The 25,479-nt window shown below is 33.2% G+C and overlaps 1 protein-coding gene and 1 long non-coding RNA gene across 5 annotated transcripts; both read right to left on the bottom strand.

Annotated features, from left to right (window-relative positions):
• Positions 1 to 498: 498 nt before the first annotated feature.
• On the bottom strand, positions 499 to 1,604 carry LOC131621600 (transcription repressor OFP16-like). The gene has a single exon (XM_058892638.1). It carries the CDS (start codon positions 1,379 to 1,381, stop codon positions 653 to 655), a length of 729 nt encoding a protein of 242 aa, XP_058748621.1. The 5' UTR covers positions 1,382 to 1,604; the 3' UTR covers positions 499 to 652.
• Positions 1,605 to 21,194: 19,590 nt separating this feature from the next.
• Positions 21,195 to 24,899, bottom strand: LOC131621598 (uncharacterized). Of its 4 annotated transcripts, none has more exons than XR_009289631.1 (5): positions 24,520 to 24,899; positions 22,689 to 22,836; positions 21,854 to 22,142; positions 21,653 to 21,773; positions 21,195 to 21,543 (listed from the first exon to the last, which is right to left on the bottom strand). It is a non-coding gene; the product is annotated as an uncharacterized LOC131621598 (long non-coding RNA). The 4 variants fall into 4 exon arrangements; XR_009289633.1 differs by having other exon boundaries at positions 22,745 to 22,836; XR_009289632.1 differs by lacking the exon at positions 21,854 to 22,142.
• Positions 24,900 to 25,479: the final 580 nt, after the last annotated feature.

The following is a 25,479-nucleotide window of genomic DNA, read 5'->3' as shown; positions in this document are numbered from 1 at the left end:
TATGTCGGAATAGTTTGGAAGGAAATGGCCGAATGGATCGGAATGACTTATACCTATATGGAAGATTTGAAGGAGAGTTTTTTCTTTTGGAGTAATTTTTGTAGATCGAAGAAGGTTAAAAAGGGGAAGGAAGGAACCATTTGGCTAGCCATCCTTTGGAGCATTTGGTTACGTAGGAACGATATAGTTTTCAACGACTCGTCTTGGAACTCTAGAGACGTAGTTTGGAGTTGTAAAGCTTTAATTTGGAGGTGGTCGTATATCGGGAAAATTACTCGGGCCAATTGTAATTTCTACGAGTTTAGCAATAGCCCATTGTTTTACTTAAGTTAGGATACAATAGGATTGTAATTTTCTTAAGACTCTTGTTCTTGTTGCTTCATCCGTTTATTAATATATTCCTTGCTTTTAAAAAAAAAATTAATCACAGTAACACTGGATATGAGTATGATACATAAAACTCTATCAACATGTGTTTAATTAAACACATTAATTTATGACTATATGGTTAAGAATTTATAAGTACTACTAATAATTAATCAAATCAAGTGAAACATTGGTTATCTGTCACACGTTACATTATCAAGTTACACATGCACATGCATCTTCTTATTACTTAAAAATCATATCTAAATTGAAAAATTTACATTAACTAACAGCCACCGCCACCGCCACGGCCATTGTTGGGAATCTGCGGCGGCGGTGGTGGATATGAACAAGAAGAATTTGAAGAAGAGAATGACATGAGAGTAACGATGAGATCAGAAAAAGCACCGAGAATGAATTTGTGTGTGCTCTTCGGGTTAAGCGCAAGATAGCTAAGAAGAAGCTCGTGTAATGTATCCCAATTTGATTTCACGTCGTTCATCAACTCCGGTCGCGCTTCAACCATCTCTTGCATTGACCGTCGGAAATCGTGGTAAGGATCCGGCGAGTATGTTGGCACGGCGACGCTTCCGTTGAAAATTGGTTTCTTTTTGTCGGACGGAGCGGTGGTGATTAATGAAGAGGAGGAAGAGGAGGAGCATGAGGAGGTGGATTCGACGATGGAGTTGGAGCGGCCGGGGGAGGAGAAGAAGAAGCGGTTGGAGGCGAAGGCGGTGGCGAAGTCAGCGGGTTGAGGTTCTGGTTCGGAGTTAGGTTCGGGGGAGGTGGTGTAGTGGTGGTTGTGGTAGAGAGTGTTGAAGTTTTTAATCATGATTGATGACGTGGCGGTGGAGGTATCTGTGGAGAGTGATGGACGGTTGGGATCAGTTTGGTGTTGTTTTTGTTGGAGAAGAGATTTTGTAGGAGGAGATTGAGGTTGTATGAAAGTTGAGAAACATAGGTAATTGAGGCGTTTGAGGTTGTTTCTTCTACTTGTTCTTAGTGTTGTTGGCATGGTTTTTGGAGGTTAGAGGGTGTGAAAATGAATTAGGAGGGTGATGAATTAATTGGAAAGAAGGGGAGGGAGAGTTTGGTTGATGGTTATATATAGGAGTTTTTGTGATTTGGCACCATCGATGTGGGAAAGTGGATTGATATTATATCTAAAAGTTGTAGCATGGATAAGCACTTTTTTTAATTGATAAGTGAATAATTGGAAATAGAAGAAAATTGATTAGGTGGCTTTTGGGTTTGTAAGAAGGGTCGATGATGTATGGTGCTAGTGTTATTTATAGGTGACGTGCGGGTAAATGTTAGGAATTAAGGTTTCATTTTCATTTGAATGGTAGTATTCATATTTAAGGATAAAGCTAACATGTTAAGAAATTTAAATATAAAATTTTTTTATTGAAAAATGTAATAAATATATTAATTATAAATTTTTAATAAAAATAATGTATAATTTTTAATAATTTTTTTTATATTTACCTCTTAACTTGTGCCCTAAGAACACATATTAATATTATTCTTTATTTAAATAAGCAAATGATTTAAAAAGATCGAAATTTTTTTATTTTTTACGAAATCAAATAGAGCGGAGAGGAATCTGATAAATGATAAATATAATGATATTCTATTATTTAAATTATGGGTCATGCTAACGAGTGTCCTATGGGCACTCTTTAAACTTTCCAAATAAAGAAAATATTGCATTGAATACAAGTCTTTTAAGAAAAAACATATCTTTTATTGTTTAGAAAAAACATAAGGGGAGGTTCGGGAGTCAGTTCTGACATTTAGTGGTTCCAGCCCTCTCTCGATCGCAATTGCGGAGAATCGAACCGTGGTTTTCCCTACCAAATCCAGCGCCAATCATCACTAGACCAATTAACGATTAATAAAACTTAAAAAAAAAAATCTAACTCCTATCTTTTTAGATAAAAGATCTAACCTAATTTGTGTGAAGTAAATTAACTATAAATCTTGTCGAGTATATTATCATTTACGACATGTTTCACCTTTTTTATAGTTAAACCTTTTTTATAGTTAAATATTAACTCCTAATATAATATAAAGACTATGTGCTACTAATAAATATGGAAATCTAGATCTTCTACCTAAAACTCTTTTTTTTGTCCAACACAATTTCAGGGAAAACATTCTCTAGTTATTTCATACTAAGTCATAATTTTGCTTAAGACCTCAAAATCTCTACAAGCATGTTCCATGGTCGTTGCTAATAGATGAGTTAGATGAAAAGTTAATCATGACTTCACGTACAAAATCACATTTTAGTCATCATGTTAATTTCACTTTCGAGTAGCCCAACAAACAACCTACTAACAAGAAATCTTCATCAAGTCTATATGAAAAGGCTATTATAGTCAAACCCTTTTGGTTGCAAGAATATTTTAATTGAGATGAAAGCAAGAAGCACATGGGGATAAACAGTTACAACAAGCATCAAAGAACAAACATTGCAATCAACCTTCAACTGTCTACTATGAATCTGAATCATGAAAACAAAACTTGAAAAAATATAAAGGATTCCAAATAGTACATATGACAGTTTTTTTGGATGAAATGGCACACTCAAAGTTGGTCCACTTCATTGTGAAATCATAGCACAAGAAAGTGATGTATCATTTCATTATTCATGCAAGATATCACAATGAGGACATGTCCTAAAACAGGTCCCCCACTCTTCTAATACTAGTTCCATTTTCCTCTACAAGCCAGATAAAAACTCACAACAAGTACATTATATATATATATATATATATATATATATATATATATATATATATATATATATATATATATATATATATATATATATATATATATATATATATATATATATATATATATATATATATATATATATATATATATATATATATATATATATATATATATATATATATATATGGGATGTATCAAGTAGGAGGAATTTTTAAATAAGAGATAAGAGCATTCAATCCTAACTATTGGATTAATCAAGAGAGAGAAATTAAATTATTAATTAAAATATTAATATAATTATTATTTCTCTCTCTTGATTAATCTAATGGTTAGCATTGAATCCTCTTATCTCTTATTTAAAAACCCTCCTACTTGATACATTTCCTATATATATATATATATATATATATATATATATATATAAGTCCAAGAACTTGTTGTATATTTTAAGATCATAGGCTCGACATTAAAAAAAATCAACTAAATGAACAAAATCGGAGGCTAATAAATAACCACAAGTCACAACTATGTCTTTGTAAGGTTTTAAATTGTGGTTATGAATATGGTCTCCCTTGTCAAGGTGCAGACATCTAAAGAAATTTATAATTATTATGATATATAAAAAATATTATTGAGTAAATATTTTTATTTTATTTTTATTCTTATAATTTTAATCTTTTTAAAATTGATTTATATTGAAATTGATTATTTAATTTGTAAAATATTTATTTTTACACCTATGTGAAATTTGGTTCTTATCAAGGTTTCTAGCATAAACATTATCAACAAAGAGCGTTACAGTGTCACCATCATCTCTTCTCAGCTCCTTGAATAGATTCATCAACCAAACAGCTTGATATGAACACGACAAAGCAACAATGTACTCGACCTCAAAAGACGAGAGTGCTACTACCAATTCCTTCTTCGAACACCATGAGATTGGTGTTCCACCAAACTTAAAGATGTATCCAGTTGTAGACTTTCAATCATATTTATCTCGGCACCAATTGGAATTGGTAAAACTCCACAAATTGCATTTTTTGCCCGTGTTTGCTGCAGGAAAGAGAATTCTGCAGGCAATAGATCCTTTGATGTATATTAGAATCCTCTTGACTTCTGCCAAGTGAGACAACTTTGGCATCTCCATGAATCCACTCACAATACTGACATTAAACACCAAATTTGGCCACGTATTGCAAAAGTAACGTAAGGATCCAATTAGCCTCCTATACTGAGTTGGGTTCACCGATTTCTCATCCTCATTCTTCAACAACAATAGTCTTGGTTCACCTGGAGTAATGGCAGAATTACAATGCTCCATTTCAAACTTCTTCAAAATCTCAAGCGCGTACCTTTTTTGGAGCATGAGTAGTCCCTTCTTGGACTTGTGGAACTCAATAACAAGGAAGTATGTCATTAGGCCAAGGTTGGTCATCTGAAACTCTTTCATAAGCTCACTCTTGAACTTAGAAATGCTTGTTTCGTTGCTTCATGTGATCAACAAATCTCCTATGTATAGACAACGGATTATCACACATTCATTTGTATCCTTTTTCACATGCACACTATGTTAAGATACACACTTCTTGAAGCCAATCTCCTTTAAGAAACTAACCATCCTATTGTTATAAGCTCTTATAGATTATTTTAAACTACACACTTTCTTCAACTTGTAGAACTTCGACTCTTGGTTTTTTACAACAAAACCAAGGGGTTACTTTACATATACCTCATCTTTAAGCGGTCCGTTCAAAAATGCATATTTGATATCTACTTGATAGATGGACCAATTATCGTTATTTGCAATACCAACGAGTCTAATGTTTTCATTTCTAAAAACCAGTGCATATACCTCTTCAAAGTATAAGCATTCTCTTTGCAAAAATCCATTTTCAACCAAATGAGGCTTATGCTTGATTATTTCACCCTTGGTATTTGCGCTAACTTTGAACACCCATATTACCCCAATTAGCTTCTTTTCTTTCGGTAAATCAATTAACTCCCAAGTATTGTTCTTCTCAACCGATTCTAGCTCCTCCTTCAAGCACAGATCTATTTAAGATCATTCAAGGCCTCTTCAGTCTTAACGGGTTCGATCCATAAGTGCAAAATAGACAAAATCACCATCATCGTTATCTTTGTTGTCTTAGAATAGCTCACAATCTTGGAGTCTTGGAGGCGAACATCTTTGGATTGTTGGTCTTCTCGCATTCTCTTCAATTTGGGCTTCGACGGGGGTTGGTTCTACGCTCTTAAACTTTGCAGAAACTGAATTTTCAATGTTGTAATCGGTTACAACTTTCATGTAACAAGCTACACGCTGCTTTTGCTCCTTGATGTCATCAACAATGATAACTCGACTGATCATAATCCTCATGTTTTCTCCATCATACAACTTGTAACCTACGATGGATTGATACCTTACAAGTATCACCAATTCTCCCTTATCATCGACTTTCTTACCATGTTCATAATAAATCAATTAATTCTTTCAAAAACACAGTTTTGTTATGGTGTGTAGGGTGGTGCTACCTCTTGTACAATACCCTTTTGATCACTAAACTTCCCAAAGTCATTTGAGACATATTCTCCTTCGCCATCCATTTTGATAACTTTGAGCTCTTGATCGCTTTGCCTCTCAACCATGGACTTGAACTTCTTAAACACTTCAAATACATCATCCTTTCTCTTGATTAGGTACGTCTATAGATTTCTACTATAATCATCAATGAATATGGAAAAATATCTATGTTCACCATTCAAGTCAACTTGCATCGGTCCACACACAACATAATACACCACCTCAAGGTGATGTATGCTTCTACAATCTGCATCCTTGCTGGATTTACCCTTGTGTTACTTTTCTTGCACACACTCTTCATAAATTTCAGTCGGCATGTTGATTAATGGCAGCGCCGTTACCATTTCGTTCTTTTGCAATGTATTAAGATCTCTAAAATTGAGATGCTCAAGACGATAGTGCCATATCCACTCTTCTCGACTAGACGTTGTAGAAGACACCTATGCTCCATAACCTTTAACTCAACCTTTAAAGTTATATTGGCAATCATAGGTGCTTTAAGGATCAAAACTCTGTTTACATCCATAACATGTAACGTCTTGATCTTAATACGAATCTTGTAACCCTTCTTAAGTAATTGGTCAATACTTAGAAGGTTTTAATTGATTTCAGGAATATATAAAACATTATTTATCAAAGAATGTATATCATCCATTCTCTCTATTGATACATCATCAATCCCTTCTGCTGCTAGAGTGGTGTCATCCAAGAACTTCACTTTGTTCGTCATGGCACGATTGATTTTGACAAACCAATCCTTCCTCCCTATCATAATAGTAGAACATCTAGAATCCAAGTATCATTCCTCATTGCACTGGACTCCCTCTTTTGTACTCATCGTAATATTTTCTTTCGACTATAACCGGTTACAGCTTTTATGTAACTGGATAGAACATGTTTTTGCAGCATTTCCAAAATTGTTGTTGTTGTTGTTGTTGCTATTTTGCTTCCTATTGTTGTTGCATTCCTCCTCTTTGATCATGACCAAGAATGTGTTATTGCCATCAAACTCATATTTTGCAACCTTGGCTTCATCCCTTTGAGGTTCTTTCTTGTTCGCGTTGCACTCTCTTGCAAAATGGTTGAACTTTTGACAAGCAAAGCATTGTGTCTTGCTCTTATCAATCATTTTCCTTTCACCTCTAGAGTTACCTTGACCATCATTTTGGTTGCACCTGCTCTCACCCTTTTGACAAGCCGGATTTTTAGAATTTTAGGATTCTCTTCCACCAAATTTATAAAAATTTCATTTAATCTTCATGAGCCATTTTCCTTTCGACTTCTTGTCTTTCTCATTGAAACGATCTTGCAAAGCGATCACTGTCTTTTCCTTTTCACTGTTTATATTCTCCATCCTTAGCTCATGAGTCTCAAGAGAGCTTTGTAGCTCCTCTTCACGACAACATACTGCTACATAAATAGTTTCTCCACATGCTTTTACTTGGTTCACAAACTGAATAAATCTCATTGCTTAATTGTTAATTGTCTCCTTTTTCTCCATTTGAATTAATTCAAGTTGACATTTGTGAGTTTGTAACCTCATCACCTTCAACTTTTCATCCCCTGCATATGTCCTTTCCAAGATTTTTCACGCTTGCTTTGACGATTCATAATCACCAACTTTCTTAAAGTTGTCACCATCCCCACATTCATGGGTCAAAAATAGCATCTTGAAATCTATCTTCTTCTCTTCCTTATGTGTTACTCGTTATGCATCTGTTGCACCATCGAGAAGAGGATTTACCCCGTTCTTGATCACTTCAGGAACACGTCGGTAGCCAAACAACATTTTCATTTCCTTGCACCATTTGTCGTAATTCTTCGAATCAATGATGAGTAGGTTTGTATGAATTCTTTCATTGGAGACATAATTTATGTTGCACACCATGTGTTTAGTGGATCGAACTAGGCTCTTGATGCCAAATGTTAGAACTTGGAACCATTTGGTTAGTGAAATTGAGGCTTTGAATATGTAGAGTGAGAGAGAGAGAGAGAGAGAGAGAGAGAGAGAGAATTAGATAGGGTAATTGAGGGTGAGAATTATTATTATTTTTATTCGTAATACCTTAAAGGTATATACACAATTTTAAGTGGATTGGAACATAATTAACAACATTAAATAACTAGAAAACTAAAATTTACGTACCTGTAACCAGTTAAACTAAACCTCTAACCGGTTACATCTGCTAAAACTAGAAAAATATTAATAGTAGTAACACGTTACTCCAAATGCATAACTGGTGGCACCAACAACAAAACCACTCATTTTTCAGCTTATTTGACTATTTCACATACTTGTAGCCGATTACACCCTCGTTGTAACTGGTTACAGCAATTGAATTATCAATTTTCACTTAACAACAGTAGTATCATGAGCTTGGTTCGAGTGAAGGGACCGACTCACTTGTATCTAAATTCTCTATCCATAGGGTGGTGGTATAAGGTGAAGCTTTGAAAAAAGTATCAATGGTGGTACACGTATATGTGGATGAAAGAGCTTCCAATTGAGTGAGGCATCGCGGATAGACTCACACTTGAGGGAGGGGGATGGGTGTTGAGAATAACAAGTGTGCGTTGTGTGGGAAAGTCCCACATTGATTAGAAAAGTGAAAACTTGAACATTTATAAGTGGGGGAACTCACACACCTATCACCTTAAAATTCTAGGTAAATATGTAGTATATCTCTCACAATATGTGTTGTTCATAAAAAAGATTTCAATATATAAATATTCTCTCGTGTTGACCACTGAATTGACTTGAAGAGAAAATGAACCCCTTTAAATTAGAGAATATCTTACCTCACTCCACGGGGTTCTCGCACACCATGTGTGTTGCCAAATTTACCCTTCTGCTTCCTGAGGTGTATCTCCATAAGCACTTTTTTTTTTATTTTATGTTGATTTGTTCCGTAGATGCATCTACGAAACCTTTTCTTAACTGAATTATTTGAGAGTTTTCCTAAATGTTTCCCAATTTAAAATACTTCCGTAAATGCATCTCTAGAAAAACCAAAATTTTAGGAAAAAAATATGATTCTGAAGGTGTACTACGAAAACATTGGCTATAAATAAAATTGTGTCGAGTGCCCAAGAATATTATGAGGTGGATTGAGATATTCTTTTAAATTAAAGGTGACTCTGCCTCTACTAGTTGGTGCAGTTATGATTGTTGTGATAGGGTAGTCATTCTTTTTGTTTAGTTAGAAATGAGATTTTAGTTTTTTTAATTGAAACTCGTTGGAATTATGTGTTTTAAATTTTTAATTTTTCTTTAACAAATTTTGAACAATTCAAATCGAAATTTTCTAATATCATTATTGATGTCATTTCGAAAACTCTTACAAATGATTAAAAAAGAGAATTTCTTCACCCACCTCCTAACCTTCTTGCTCACCCCTGGTGAATTTACAACACTACCCCTTGTTTCGGAAGTTCATTTCCGAAAAGGTACATTTTTTTGAAAAAAAGGTGTTTTCGGAAATGAACTTCCGAAAACGTGTTTTTTTTAATATAAAATATTGATTTCGGAGATGCATCTCCGAAATAAAGTTACATTTTCAGAAAATGTGGTGTTTCGGAAGTTCATCTCCGAACTCACCCCCCTTGGAGGAATTCGGAAATGCACTTCCGAAAAAAGGTCTGGACAGAATCAAAATGACAAACAAGAACGATTCGCTTTATTTAATCGGATGAAGACGATGGAGGAGACGCTGCAACAGGTTAGAAAGTCCTGATCCTCTAGAAATCCATACCACATTGTAACTTACCAACATAATAAACAACAACAAAAAACTTATGAGCAAACTATACTTACATCATAGTGGTGTAGATCCTTATCAGCCACTCGCAACTGAAAATGATTAGCACGAACTTGAATTTTCTTTCCCAATTTTCCTTCTGAGACGACGGAGCCGACTCTAGAGTAGCCTTCTGTTTAACTTTGGCAGTCAGGCTCTCGATGGAGATCAGAGCCGAACTCAAGGAAGCAACCGGCGCTGCGACAGATGGAACAAACGGCGCTGAAACAGATGGACGAGCAACCGGAGCTGCAACAACAGACGGAGGAGAGGTAACCGGGGCCGGAGCATATGACGGAGGAGGTGGATGTCCGGAGGAAGAAGGATTGGAGGTACGTCCACCGCGAGAGCCACGGCCACCACCACCACGGCCTGATCCTGCAGCATTGATGGATGATTGTTGAGAATGTGCAGGAGATGGTTGACTCCGGCGATTTTCGGGATGATTTCCTCCACCGCGGCGAGACATTGTGATGAAAGCAGTAACAAGAGATAGAAAACGTTAAAGCAAAGAAGAAGACTTAGGATCGAAAATGATTTGGGATATTTTGAAAGAAAAATGGGTGAGAAGCTTTTAAATAGGAAAGTGTTTTAGAAGTTAACCGTCTGAGAGTGATGGGGAGAAGGAAAAGGGAACTTCGAAATTTCAAAAGGTTTTTTATTCTTTTAAATAGGGCGTGGCTGTGGAGCTTCCCAATTTTTGTTACGTAGGCTTTTAAGTAGGAAAGTGTTACCACATTTCTTAGAAGGAAGCCTAAATAACATGCATTTGAATAATAGATCTAAAAATTTCAAAACTTACAAAGTGTTAGGATTGAGGGCTTTTGAATGTTGTTTAGCAGTGTGATTGGAGCCTTGATGCAGCTTTGGAATTCTGTTTGCACAAATTTTCGCCTTTGCCACTTTTTGTTTTGATTTAGGGTAAATGATTGGGGGAGGGGGAGTGTTTTGATAAATCTGCAGAAATCGCAGTATTTCGGAAGTGAACTTCCGAAATAATGTTTTCGGAAATGAACTTCCGAAATAAGTCAATTTTTTCAAAAAAAGACGCTTTCGGAAATAAACTTCCGAAACAGGGGTATTTTGGAATTTTCGCTGGGGGTGACCCCCATAGGGAGGTGGCTAAAGAAATTTTCTTAAAAAATCACACTACAATTATAATTATAATGTGACATCGTAGCGGATACTCTTACAATACTAACATTGGAGTCACATTTGCATATAGGACTACAAGTTGAATCCATGCCATTGAATAGACCATTCCATTTGGATTGAGGATAGGCACAAATGCATTACCATCTTGTAATTCTTGTCCAAGAAATTCCTATTACTATCATAACGACCCCTACTCCAAAACTCTCATATATATAATGTCCCTATACTAAACACCCAACAAATGTGTGTACCTATGCTATGCTCTCTGAATTCTAAACAGTGAGAATTTTAAACTACGTGTTGTAATTGTATTGTGATGATAATGATGACTGCATCCATCAATTATATTTTTCTGTAACATCAAGAATTAATTTGGAAGGTTGTAACTGTCACTAAAATATAAAACTTTGAAAACATCATAACCCACTGAAAGAAGACAGGTTGCTTAATCAGACGGAAGGAAAATGCCAAGAACTAGCCCTAGTTTTGTTTGTCTTGAGTGTGGATCCATAGCTTTGTCATGAATAAATTCCAACTTCAGTATACCGACATGCTCTTATATAGAAGAGAGTGAGGATCCATAAATAATAATTGATCATTGCATTGATGTATGGTTGGCAATGGTTAAAAAGATTATAGGAATGTGATTTCTAGTTTCTAATTTTTATTTTAAAATCTCATAAAAGGCACCTAATTAACATTTTATATGTGTAAGCGTGTTTATTTTGTTACATAACTGTGAACTTTGAAGAAAAATAAAATTTTCTATTTAAAAATTAAATAAATTGGATCATAAAATTCATAAGGGTAAGACGGAGAGATATATCTAAAATATATGGTTAGTGGAGAGAAGGTCTTTCTTAGATCGGGTGCGATTCAAAATATAATTTTTGCTTTTCTTCTTAATTTTGTATGGAATTTTTGGGCCTGTATTCAAATGTTCTCTATCTGATAAGAGTTATGTGGGATGACTTGATCTCAAAAAAATTAGTTTTAGAGGTGATGTTTGGTGTGTTCTGGATGATTTCAACTTTATTTTCCCTTTTGTTGATAGGGCTGATGTGGGAGTCTCATCTAATGAATCAGGTATATTGGATTGCTTGAATTTTTCAAATTTTATCTCTTAGATGGAATTTTTAGACTTGCATCTCCTCGGGAGAAAGTTCACTTGGTTTTAGCCCAATGAAGGGTTGCGGGCAGGATTGATTGTATCCTAATTTCTAACGAGTGGTGGGACCATTAGGGTGACGTATCCCAATGGGCCATTATGAGTGATGTCTCCGATCATTGTCCTATTATTCTTAAGTATGCAAATCAATTGTCCCCCCCCCCCTCCCCGAGCCTTTTAGATTTAATAATCATTGGCTTTCTCATAGTAGTCTTCTTGAGTTAGTAACTTCTTTCTCGAGTGGTACTAAGATTCATGGTTGGAAAGCTTTGTCATGATGAAGAAGTTAAAAATTTTCAAAGATGTCCTTAAAGCTTGGAATAAAAAGGTATTTGAAAATCTAGACTCCTAGATAGATAGATTCAAATAAGAGGTGAGCATGGTGGATTCTTTGGCTGACTTTAGACCTTTATATGTCAGTGAGATCAAGTCTAGATCAAGATCAATTATGGAATTGTGGTCATTTATTAGGATTAAAGACTCTCAATTGTTCTAAAGATCTAGGCCTAAATGGCTTAAGGAGGGTGATTTTAAATTCTGACTACTTTCACGCTTCTGTTAAGAGTAGAAGGAATGCAATCTTAGCTCTCAAAATTTTAAAGAACCGAATATTACAGACCTCATCTTAATTGTGGAGTTTTGCGATTTCTTTCAGATAGAGTTGTACACGAGTTGGGTTGGGTTTAACCTAACTCGTTATCCAACCCGTTCAAATTTCAATGGGTTGGATTTATCCCAAACCTGCAATTTTACAATCAAAACTGACTCGAACTGACCCGACCATTTACGAGTTGGATTGAGTTGGCGGGTTGTTTGAAATAGTAAAACTTTACTAGTATTGAAATTTCATAAATTTATTGGTCTAGTAGAAGTATTGGTGGTGAGTGAAAAGTTAGGACAAAAATTAGCTTAGTCATATACTTATTTTATTTTATTTTATTTTATTTTATTTGGAATAATAATAAAAAATAGGGTTAATAGCCATTTACCCCCCTGCCATATAGGCGAGATTTGATTTTCACCCCCTTAAAAAAATAATTTGTGATTCCCCCCTTGAGAAACCCAGATTCCAAATTGCATCCCCCCTCATGCTGACTTGGCCATGGAATCTTCATACATGGCCTGCCAAATGGCTTTTTTAATTTTTTTTAAATCCACGTCATTTTTTATGGCATCTTTTTATTTTAAAAATATTTTTTAAATCCAAATGCCATTTTTTTAATTATTATCTTTTTTACGTTTTTTAATGAAATTATATTTATAAATTAATTATTAAAATATTGGCCCCATATCATTTAAACTTAGGCCCACCTGTAATTCAACACCACCAATTTCTTTAGTTTGTTTTCAAGTTATTAACTTATGTGAGTGATAGGTATATAAACACTACTGTGAATACACTTTCAGTCGATGTGGGACTCTATCATGACAAAACAAAACACAAACACAAACATTTATATTCTATCATGACAAAACAAAACAAAACACAAACACATTGCAGCAGATTCCGGCTCTTATCTCGGAGCTTGAGCGTCTCAGACAAGATATCAGCATTGCAGGTAATCTTTTGAACCTTTTGTTTTGATTTTTAGCTTCGTAGAATAAATGCATCGTTACACAATTCTCTCAATAGGCCTAGGTTGGGTTAATTTCTAATTTTTAGGAATTTTTCGATTGATATAAGTTTATAAATTTTCATCCTTAGAAGCTTATATGGGTGTTTATGGAGATATTAAGTTAGATTGTTTCTGAAAATATTGAAGAACAGAAGCTGGTTTCAACTTTTAAGCTATCTCTTTTAGCATAACTAACCTCTCAATTCAGCAAATCTTCCTATGCTCTCTCCATTTTGGTTCTTGTCTACAAAGGAATGAAGATATAGGTACACTAATAATATACAAAGGAATGTCTTTCATATCATAAGTATAATAATTAACAAAAAAAGAGCAAGAAAGCATCTTTTATAATTCATTACATCACAAACCAAAATAGAATTGAGAAATAACTATACATAATCCAGAAAATTATCATAGGAAGAAGATATTTATTTAACAGGTGTCTGATAAATGTTTATATAGTGAAAAATTGAATAAAAAACATACAATTTGGTAGAAAAAGTACCAACGAGTACTGGGTACTGGTAGGATATGAATTTTGGAATACCCTCGCTTCATAGCCTTTGATTCTTAGAAGAGTTGAGAATTGGGATTGGATAAATCACAATTTTCTTCCAGTGCCCACTTTTGCATGGTAGAATTTATAGGGACTGAAATTTAGGAAGTGCTGGTCTTAGTGTTGGTTGGAACAGCCATTTGTGTGTTAAGGTTTCTGCATGAGATGGCTGGTGTTGTTGTTGTATATATATATTAAGAAGTCCCACATCGGTTGCTACAAAGATAAAATAAGTCTTTATAAATCAAAGACACACACACACTTATGAATTAAAAATAGACACATACAAATGGGCTTTAAATGAAATAAGTCTAGGCTTTAGGTCCAAAAGTTAATTAAAGTAATTTATAAAAAACGTAAAAAAAAGTCATAACTAAAAAAATGGCACTTGGATTTAAAAAAAAGTCATAACTAAAAAAATGGCACTTGGATTTAAAAATATTTTTAAAATAAAAAAATGACGTGGATTTAAAAAATATTAAATAAAGCCAGGCCAAGAATGAAGATTCCATGGCCAAGTCAGCATGAGGGGCAAATGCAATTTGGAATCTGGGTTTCTCAAGGGGGGAATCACAAATTATTTTTTTAAGGGGGTGAAAATCAAATCTCGCCTATATGACAGGGGGGTAAATGGCTATTAACCCTAAAAAATATTAATAAATCACTAATTTCACATAAACGGGTTGGGTAAACGTACTGATTGAGAAACTCAAACTCAATACCTAAACCAAAGTTGTATGGGTTGGGTTGGGTATACCCATACATGAACGGATTTATGTAATTAGTGTGCTGGTTTGGTCTAGATCGGTGGTTTTGCGGGTCAACCTGCACCCATGAACACCCCTACTTTTGGATGATAATAACCTATCTTTATCGGCCCCCTTTAGTCTCCAGGAACTAGACTATGCGGTGTCCCAGTGTGATGGTAACAAAAGTTCCTAGTTTTAATGGATTTAATTTACCTTTCCTAAAAAGATTCTAGGGTATATTTAGAGGTGACATGGGGATCATGTTTGACCAATTTCATTATTTTACATCTCTACCTCGTAATTTTGCATCATACTTTGTGACCTTGATACCTAAGGTTAGCTCCCTCTCTCATTTGAGAGGTTTTAAGCATATTTCATTGGTGAGATCCTTGTATAAATTGTTTGGTAAAGTATTAGTTACTAGATCAGGGTCGGTGATGGACAAACTTATATCCCATAATCAATCGACTTTTCTTAAAGGCAACATTTCGATTGATTGAGTGGTGGCAGTTAATGATAAGGTCGACCTGGCTACGAGAACTAAAAGATCTGGCCTCATTTTTAAGGTGGATTTTGAGGAAGCGTGTGATTCCGTTAGTTGGAACTTCTTGGAGAATTTTTGGAGCACTGTGGTTATCCTTAAAGGTTTTGAGATGAACTCGATCTTCGAGTGAATTTCTTTAAGAGTAGTCTTATATGGATTAATGTATATTATGTATTTCTTTCCTCTGCATGAGATTTACTCCATTGCAAGACTGGGTATCTCCCTTTTAAGTATCTAGGTTTGTCAGTGAGGGCAAATCCTCAGTTTAAAACTAATTGAGATCCTTTAGTTAACTTGCTAGAAAAGAGGATCAATTCTTGGAAGCATATATATGTCACATTGAGTGATTTTACTTAATTATGTGTTTAATGCAACCCCTATATTCTTTGTGTCATTTTTTAATATGCCGATTTTGGTTTGGAAGAAGCTTGTTAAGCTTCAAAGAAGGTTTCTCTAGGGTTGAAAGAAGCATATAAGATATACTAATTTATGTGGGAAGATGTTTGTAAGCTTGAGAACAAATAGAAGTTAGGTGTGAGGGACCTCCAGATAATTAGTCTTACCCTTTTGGGAATTAGAGATGTAGACATCTTACATGGGATACTGGTCTTTGGAGGGATATACTTATAGCCATATATGGTGTTACAATTGTTTCTTTTCTTGGTGGCGGAGAATTGAGTGTCTCTGCTCTTCTTCTTCCTGGTAAAAAAGGGTTCTCTTCTTGGAACTAAAGAAGATGATAACTCATATTGGTTTCCAAATGTCTCATTAGGAAAGAAGAGTCTGGAACGCATACTTCTTTTTGGAAAGATCCTTAGTTAAGGATCATCCCCTTAAAGACAAATTCCTTGGTTTGTTCTCCAACTTTCTTCAGTCTGATGAATTGAGGAAGAGATTGGCTGGTGGTTAATGAGGTCTTGACTCAGAATTTTAAGTGGCGGAAACCCTTCTTTCTTAGAGAACTACCCATTTTGACGAAATTCACTCTCTCCTTAGAGATGTCACTTTGTCTCATGAAAGAGATAAGCAAATTTGGAAGCATGATAGATAATGTATTTTTTGTAGCATCTGCCCATATCATTTAGAGAGTTAGTGCGATCTCTTCTTCGGCCCCTATTTTGGGAGAGAGCCAAATTAAGTCCCCCCCTTATCTGGATTTGTTGAACTTCTTCTAAGATCCTAGTTTCTCTTGCTAACTTAATTTTACAAGATTGACTCCGGACTAGAGTTAACTTATTAAAGATAGGGGTCATCCTTGATCCTTGTAGGATTTCTTATCCCTTGTGTGGGTTGTTGGTTTACACGGGTACTCATCTCTTTGTTACTTTTGAGTTAGTCTTTCTTGTGTAGTACATTATCTTTATGTGGTTATGGTGGAATACAGTTATTTCTAATGACCATATGACACTTTTTTAGTCTTTTCTTTCTTTATAATGCAAAAATAAGTATCGTGTTGGTTATATTTTGATTTGATACAATATAGTCTCGTCTATTTAAAAAGTCCACAATGATGATCTCATTTAGGGAGTCACAAAATCTGCGAAAGAGGTGGATGAAAAAAATATTTTTTCTTGGGTGGAAATGATTACTGGATAGACCAGAGGTGAACTCTTGCACCTTCACTGAATGATTTTAGAATTCTATCATCTACCTCCACCTATAACGGATCAAGTATTTCTACTGACTCTGAGATAGCTTTCAGTATTTGTTTTATTGGTGTTCTTTTGATGTAATCTAATATATGGTTTAAGCTTTAACCGACTACTAGTAATGTGGGTTTAGTTATTCAAATTTGTATCTGTAGAGACTCATGTGCCTGTTTAATTGATTTAGTTGTCTTTATTGTAAGCTGTGCTTCTGTTGTTCATTTGATCTTAGTTGTATTATGACACGTCTTGTGTATTAATCTTAGTTATATTTTTTTATTCTTCACCTCGTCTTTTTTGTATATAATATTGTTTACAAAATAAATAAATAAATTACTCCCTCTATTTATTCTTATTATTATAAGAACAAGTTTATATTTTAAATGTATTAAACAATTAATATATCTAGGATTGATCATGGAACTGCTGGACGTACGTGTGGAGAGGCAGAAGATAATATATAGATTGGCCCAACTACTCTTATAACTTATCAGAAGCTTCACAGCAAACACGTGCACTGCATTTATGGACGAAATATCTTTTGCTTCGTTTTGCGTCTAAAGATCTTATAACTTCATTCATTCTGGTAACAATCAATTCATAACATTTAGTAAAAAACAATTTAATTTTGGGTTTAATTAACCACAGAGGAAACTCTTATATATATAATACCAGCTCCAAGTTATTTATACAGCTTCTTAACTTGTAATCATATTTATCTCATTTCGTGTAGAGATCAAGTTTCATTTCTCTTATCAAACTTATTTATATTTTCATACAATGATTTGGCTGGCTGTTGGCATACTTGTTTTCAAGAAATTAAGAGTGGAGAACGGACACAACAGTTTCTTTGGTTGGATTGGGGGTAGATATTACTCATAAATGAGTTGCATTCTACATATCTGGGTTCTACTCTTTTGCTAGAGTTCAATTTTTAATTCAAATTCTGACTTGGTTGATTTATATGACTCAAAATCAATGAATTTAGTGAATAGAGTTTCAATGTAATTTTAAGAAAAATATTTTTACACTAGATTTTACAGTGCACCGTAGACACTAGACACTGTTTACAAATACGTGAACAATATTTTCATTTTATTTTGACTTTTAATATATATTTTTTTAAATTACTTTGATTAATGAAATGTTAAATGTTCGTTAATACATTTTAAAGTTTGGTTTAATATTATATATTTTAACATAAAAATTTAATATATACGATACAGACTTTGATTAATTGTATTTATAAAATTGGTTAATACACTTCATAACTTGGTTAATGAGTTTTCAAACATAATAAAACATTAAATAGTAAATAAAGTTGATTAATGGAGTGTAAATGTTGGTTAATACATTTATAATTAAGTGATAATTGGTTAATGACTTGCAATTTTGTGGTTAATAGATTCTAAGCACTAGAGATAGATTTAGGTTTAACATTCACAAGAGTATCGGTTCTTAATGCTTCGTGTTGTTTAGCTGCGCGAGACATCGCCGATGAGACAATACAGTTGTTCTCTCAACTTTGCATTAGACATAACCTTCGGTTGTGGGTGATATGTGATGATATTGATGAATGTTTAAATTGCTTTTAACTGATTGATAGAATGTGTATTCTATGGGCGAATGAAACTCAATCCTGAAAAATTCTCTTCTCTCTGATACTTTACTTTTCCGTTTTTATATTTTGTATATCATACTTGTAAAAATTTTGCAAACACCATAAGCTTATAAAAGTGAGACCGTTGAACGACATTCATATTGCACTAATCTATGTGGAGACGATAAAACAAAAATATTTACTTTTGTTTTCCGCTTTACCACAACAACAAAATGGCGTTGTTGCCAAGGATTGGTGTTTAGGTATTAAAAGTATTGCAATAGTTTCTATGTTTTTGAGGTTTGTACGTAAGGTCTATATTATATTTACACTTCTATATGTTACTTGTCTATGTTGTCCATATATATATATATATATATATATATATATATATATAGAGCATATCAAGTGAGAGCATTTTGTAATGAGAGGAACAAATATCAATCATTGTACTCATCAAGAGAGAGAAATTAATAGTCACACTAATGTATTAACATTTTCTCTCTTGATGAATCCAATGGTTGATATTTGTTCCTCTCATCTCTCATTATAAAATGCTCTCACTTGATATCCTCCCTCTATATATATATATATATATATATATATATATATATATATATATATATATATATATATATATATATATATATATATATATATATATATATATATATATATATATATATATATATATATATATATATATATATATATATATATATATATACCTGTCTATGTTTTTAAGCTTTATACATGTTTTATATATTTCTGTATATTGTATATACTTTTGTTTCCCTTCACGTTTGCTAAAGTGTTAGTTAGGAGTAACCGTTGGAACAAATTAAATAGCCATGCAAAGAGGCAACATGGAAGAGTGTTAATACATAAAGGTGTCGAGCTAACGACGTAAAACAAGTGTTTGTTGGGAGGAAACCCAACGAATTTTAAGTTTTTATAGCTTTGTGTTAGTAGTTTGGTTTAATTTGAATTTTATTAGGGTTGTTAGAAATTTATTTTGTGTTTGTCCAAAAGTTTGTTTTTTATTGGCTTGAAGAGACATGGTGTGATTATTCCAAGTTGAATGTATCAACTTGCAAATGTTGTGGTAATGATAAAAGTTAGAAAAGTTGATACAAGGTCAAGGTACATGTTTATTACTTTCTAAACTATAACATGAATATGAAACTTAATAATTGTCCAAATATCATACCATTCATTCATGTTTCATGATTGAATCACTTAGGTCATACCCCAATTGTGAGGTAGCTTTCAATTGTTCACTATATGTACGGGAGACCAACTATTCTTGTTTTAGCTAGGTTTTATTATGCTTAATCTTTTATTTGTATTGATTTGGTTGAAAGCATGAAAAAGATCAAGACTTTTTTTTTTGAAATTGAGCATAACCACCTAACCAAAAGTAACTAAGCTTGTGAGTGAGCAAGAATTTGTGAACACCTCTTGAGCCTTTTTGTTAAGATCCATCTTGGTATTGAATTACAAGCTTGTGCATGAGTAAGTAGTTCATCATGGATTCTGATTTTGTTTCTAAAACATTTGAACCATAAACCAATTATTGTGGTTAGAATTATTTTTCCTTGCCTTAGAAAGTTGGGAGCATTCATATCACGATGTAGGTTGTATTTAAGTTGGGGAGAAAAATGATTGTTTGCTTAAAGGTTGATTGTTAGAGGTTGAAAAAAATAAAGTAGTTGGAAAAGAAAAAAGAAAAGAAAAGATAAATGCAAAAAACAAAGAAAAGTAAAAGAAAGAAAAAAAATATGAATGAATAAAATCAAGGTTGTAACAAATGAGCAAAGAGAAAAGGGTGAATAATTTTTTATTGCTTGAAAATGTGGAAAGTGGTTGCTCTCATAGGATTAGACAATTTTGTTTCAAAGACCTTTAGATATGACCCTTCTTTGTTACCCAAGAGAAATTACAACACTTGAATGTCCTTGTGATTCTTGTTTTTAAGCTTTTCAATATGAAACTTTTGGATGAATGCATAATTTAATCTGTTGTTAGCAAGATTGTTGGGTGTGAGTAAATACCTTTTTTTTTCATTCCTTGATGAAGTTTTGTGCTATGTGCAATTCAAGATTGAGCATGTGATTGTTTTAGAATATTTGACATGACTTTTATGTTTAAAATTTGTTTCCACTACGCCAAATAAGCTATTTAATAGCGTTTTTTTTTTGTTTTTGATAGCGCTTAAAAGTGCTATTAACCGCGCCGCTATTGTAAATATGTTTTGTTTAATAGCACTTTGAAAACGCTATTAAAGTACCAATTTTTAATAGCGTTTTGTCTTAAGCGCTATTGAAATGGGTATTTTGCGTGTCTTTTAATGTAATTTTGATAGCACTTTCAAATAAAGTGCTATTATAAAACACATGTTTGATAGCACTTTCAAACAAAGTGCTATTATAAAACACATGTTTGATAGCGCTTTCAAAGAAAGCGCTAATATATGGCACGTGTTTGATACCGCTTTCTCTTAAAAGTGCTATTATAGAATGTTTCATTAATAGCTCTCTTTACAAAACGCTACTGTAGTACATTTTTAAATTTTTTTTTGTACACAAAATCATTCTTTTAGTAGGAAAATTACAAAAAAGCTAAATTCACTTTAATAACAAATAACACTTTAAGTTACTCATTGCTTACATATTATGATCCATCAATGCCAAAAAACATTTTAAACCAAATCCACTTGTTTACAGATATCAGAACATATATATAGAGGGCATTTAGTGTACTAAAAAAAAAGAGGACATTTGTATAGCTAAATTTTAGATGCATGCATTCCAACTAAGATTACTTCAATCTAAATCCCAAAGCAATCAGCCATATTCTCTAAACAAAACACCTAAGAAAACAAGAAAGGACAACAAAACAACACCAAGTAGTAACCACACTTCACGAACCAAACGCGACGAACCCACAAATACAATCACTTAGCTAGCAAAACTCTTGCTTTTATGCTTGATTGGTTGACCACTTACATTCCATTGAACCTATAACAAAATTAAAGTGAAAATAAAGAATCAACCATCTCACAAATATTTATTAACATTCAAATAGTTTCAGAGAATCAACGGTCTCACAAAACTCTAACTATTTTACCTCAATCCTCTTCCCATTCCTTTTGGCTTTGGGAATTTTTTGCATCCGAGCCACAACACGTTTACCAATTGTTTTCTTACTAGACGAACCACCTTCATCATCAATAGAAGTTATATTTCACCTGTAAAAAGTTTTTAAAAAGTTACTATACAATACAAGAATAATATTAATAACCAATAACAATAAAATAATAATCCATACAAGGTCAAGGTCATGCGGGTATTTTCAACCAAACACATTCAGGCCCGGTCAATGAGTTCACAGTTGACACAGTTAGGCATCCATAGTTTTAGTTTTATTGGTATGTACCCATACTTAAATGGTTGTTGAGTTGAATATATTATTCTCATGATGTTTAGGTTTGAGTCAAACACGTGATGTTCCACAACCTTCCAATATCCACTCTTATTTCCCTTTCTATAAAACCATCTCACCCTCCTACATCTTTCCACCACAAGTCTCTTCATTCTATTCCTTCTCTAAAAAGTTTCTGCAAACAAGTAATTGAGTTAATATTACACTATATATTTTGAAACTTCTTACATCAAGATCAAGATGGTGAGTGTATCCGAAATTCGCAAGGCTCAAAGGGCAGAAGGCCCTGCAGCTATCTTGGCCATTGGCACTGCAAATCTACCTAATTGTGTTGAACAAAACACATATCCTGATTTCTACTTTAGAATCATAAATAGTGAGCATAAAACCAAACTCAAACAAAAATTCCAACGCATGTGTAAGTGTTCTTTTCTTCTATTTATTCTTTTTTATGTTATTGGTGTGGTATTACCTAAAACTTGTTGTGCTAACTAATTTCATTTCTTTATAACTACTTCAAGCGATAAATCCATGATCAAGAGGAGATACATGTATCTAACAGAAGACATTTTGAAAGAAAATTCTAGTGTTTGTGAATACATGGGCCCTTCATTGGATGCTAGGCAAGACATGGTGGTGGTAGAGGTACCTAGACTAGGGAAAGAAGCTGCTGTCAAAGCTATAAAGGAATTAGGGGACACCAAAGTCAAAGAAAACTCACTTAATCTTTTGCACTACCAGTGGTGTAGACATGCCTAGAGCAGATTATCAACTCACCAAAGTGATAGGTCTTCGCCCATATGTGAAAAGATGTATGAACATGTGCATTGGATGTTAGAAGGATTCAGGTTCTCTGTCTGTACACCACACTGTCATAAGCACACGATCGAAGGAAGTTAAACATGTTTTATGATAACAGTTGGATAGATCTTGTAATAAGCAATAACAAAGAAAAATGATGATTAATATAGGGAAATTGATAGATTCAACATCATGTTAAAGTTAAAAAGTAATCACTCTTTTCATAATTAAACATTTATTTATATAATAATTTTTTATATAAATAACAAACTAAGGGATAACAAACTGAGTCATTATTTTTTTTAGATAACAAATTCTATCTTCTTAAAAACTAATACTGTAATTAAGATTTAATATGTCAACAAAGTCATCATATCATATCAATATGTTACTATTTACCCTATGCCAAGGACTAAATTCCAGTTGCCAGATTGATTGTAATAATTAAAGATTCAAAACTACATAGCAAAACAACATGTAACAATCCAACTGACTGCTAATAGAAGTTCATGGCATTCACTAACGGTTTTCAACCCAACTATAAAGTAACTCATCTTCCAAGTAACCGAAATAGTTAACAAGCTTACTAACAACTTTACTAACATTAACAGATTCCTACTTCACCTTTTAACCTTTCACTAACTTACATTAAAACTACTAATACTAGCATTTCACTAATATGCTAACGACTAACAGTCTAAAATTTCCATCATTAACTAACAGAAAATAGAGCTGCTAACTGTCCAAATACAACAGAACAAACCTAACAAAATTTATCTCTAACTTTCTATAACACGTCCCGACAATTTATCTCTAACTTACTTATAAAAGAATGAGTCACAACAAAGTATGAACTCACATCATATACAATTTATGATAGTTCCCAAAATAAGAACTCAGTATGAATTAAAAAATATCATAACTTCTTTTAAAATTGTTTCAATGCACTTTGTACACTCTTAATACATACTATCATATACTCATCAACAATAGTAATAAACACTAAGAAAAAATTTAAGTGTTAAAATTAAGTATTATAAGGAAAAAAATACACATCTTTTCATCTCCTCCTAAATGGATTTTGGTTACATTATTTTTCATTTTTCGGTAGATGATAGATAGATGAAGGTGAAATACTAACAATCTAGTATATCTATTTTTTTTATTTTTTATAATCTAACAAATTGTTTGATTTAAATGCAATCCAGTATATCTTATTTGAGATTTTTTTTATAATTTAACAAATTGCTTAATTTAAATGTGTTGCAAGTGATGTCTACGTTATATTATATTAGTAAAATCAATGTGATGTTAGTGTCTGTCAATTGTGCCATACAATTAGTTTTCTCATTATTACTTTTTATCTTGTTTATTTGCAAGTGTATAGTGGTGTTTTATACTTTGCTCGGCATATAATTTATTTTTCCTATAATTTATTTTTCCTTTCATATTGGTACCAATCAAATACTGCTCGGTTCTAGTGTTGGAACCAGAAATAAATATATTTCTTTGGTGAAATACATCCATGAAAAATGGGTTTAATTGATAGGGACTACTAAGAAAAATCGCCACAGCATACTTTCTACAGAGCAAATCAGATTTTAAGATACTACCTTAAGTATAAATCCTAAATTTAATCAAAACCACCTCAATGGCACTTGAAGAAATCTCAGTTCAAAATCCCTAACTTCTGATTCAAACAGAACAAATAAGTGAAAAAGCTGAAAATAAAGAAGAATCTATATACCTACCTTCGAAGATTTCGGCGAAGACTTCAACTTTCTTAGGAAGTTTCCTCTTTCCGTGGTGAATCGATGAATACCTTCGAAGATTTCGCGAAGACTTCAACTGTCTCAGGAAGTTTCCTCTTTCCGGTGGTGAATCGATGAATCTTCGTAAAGAGCACGTGAGTTCCAGGCCGACGAATGGAGAAGAGTGGAGAATCCATGGCTGACAAGGGAGAATCGGTCGTTGACAGTGGTGAATCAACGATTGACAGTAGTGAATCGATGGTGTTTCCTCTGAGCTTCTTCTTGTCCGGCTTAGAATTACCAGAAGATGAAGAAGAGAAAGGCGGTGAGTTGGGGAGGGAGAAAGCAGACTCGTTTTGGGGTTTATGTGGTTAGTGGAGAAAATTGTGCGGCTGCCAAAAAAACCTGATTTGGTTTTTATTTTATAAATTTTATTTATATATTATAAAACAAAAGGTCATTCTTTATAGGAACGTTTTTATTGGAACGTGTTTTGAATTATTCCTTTATTTTTATTAAAGATATATTATGAAAACAATAGCACTTTTGTATAAGCGCTAATATAGGAGAACACAATAATAGCAATTTGACGAAAACGTTATCTTACTGTATAATATTAATAGCATTTTGTAGAAAGCGCTATCATATTGAAGTTTAATAATAGCGTTTTTTCACAAAGTGCTATTAAAATTACATTATATGTATCTTATAATAGCATCCGACAATAAAGTGCTATTATATATGTGTTTTCTCGTTTTTAATAGCACTTTCTTTAAAAGTGCTATTAAATTAAGCGATACAAAATATCAATTTTGGCGTAGTGTTCATAGTCATGGTGTAGTCGTAGTATAGTGGTAAGCACGACTTTACTTGTACTTTAAATCTTTTGAACCATGCATTAGGTTGTTGATCATGATATGCTTTGGATGTTACGCTAATTTCTTTAGTTGGTGAACTTCT

The sequence above is a fragment of the Vicia villosa genome, unplaced genomic scaffold (assembly GCF_029867415.1).
Source record: "Vicia villosa cultivar HV-30 ecotype Madison, WI unplaced genomic scaffold, Vvil1.0 ctg.000010F_1_1, whole genome shotgun sequence".
Taxonomy (NCBI): domain Eukaryota; kingdom Viridiplantae; phylum Streptophyta; class Magnoliopsida; order Fabales; family Fabaceae; genus Vicia; species Vicia villosa.
This window is presented reverse-complemented; position numbering and strand designations above follow the sequence as displayed.

Excerpts from the sequence above, each read along its gene's own strand:
- LOC131621600 (XM_058892638.1), bottom strand. The coding sequence starts at position 1,381 with ATGCCAACAACACTAAGAACAAGTAGAAGAAACAACCTCAAACGCCTC.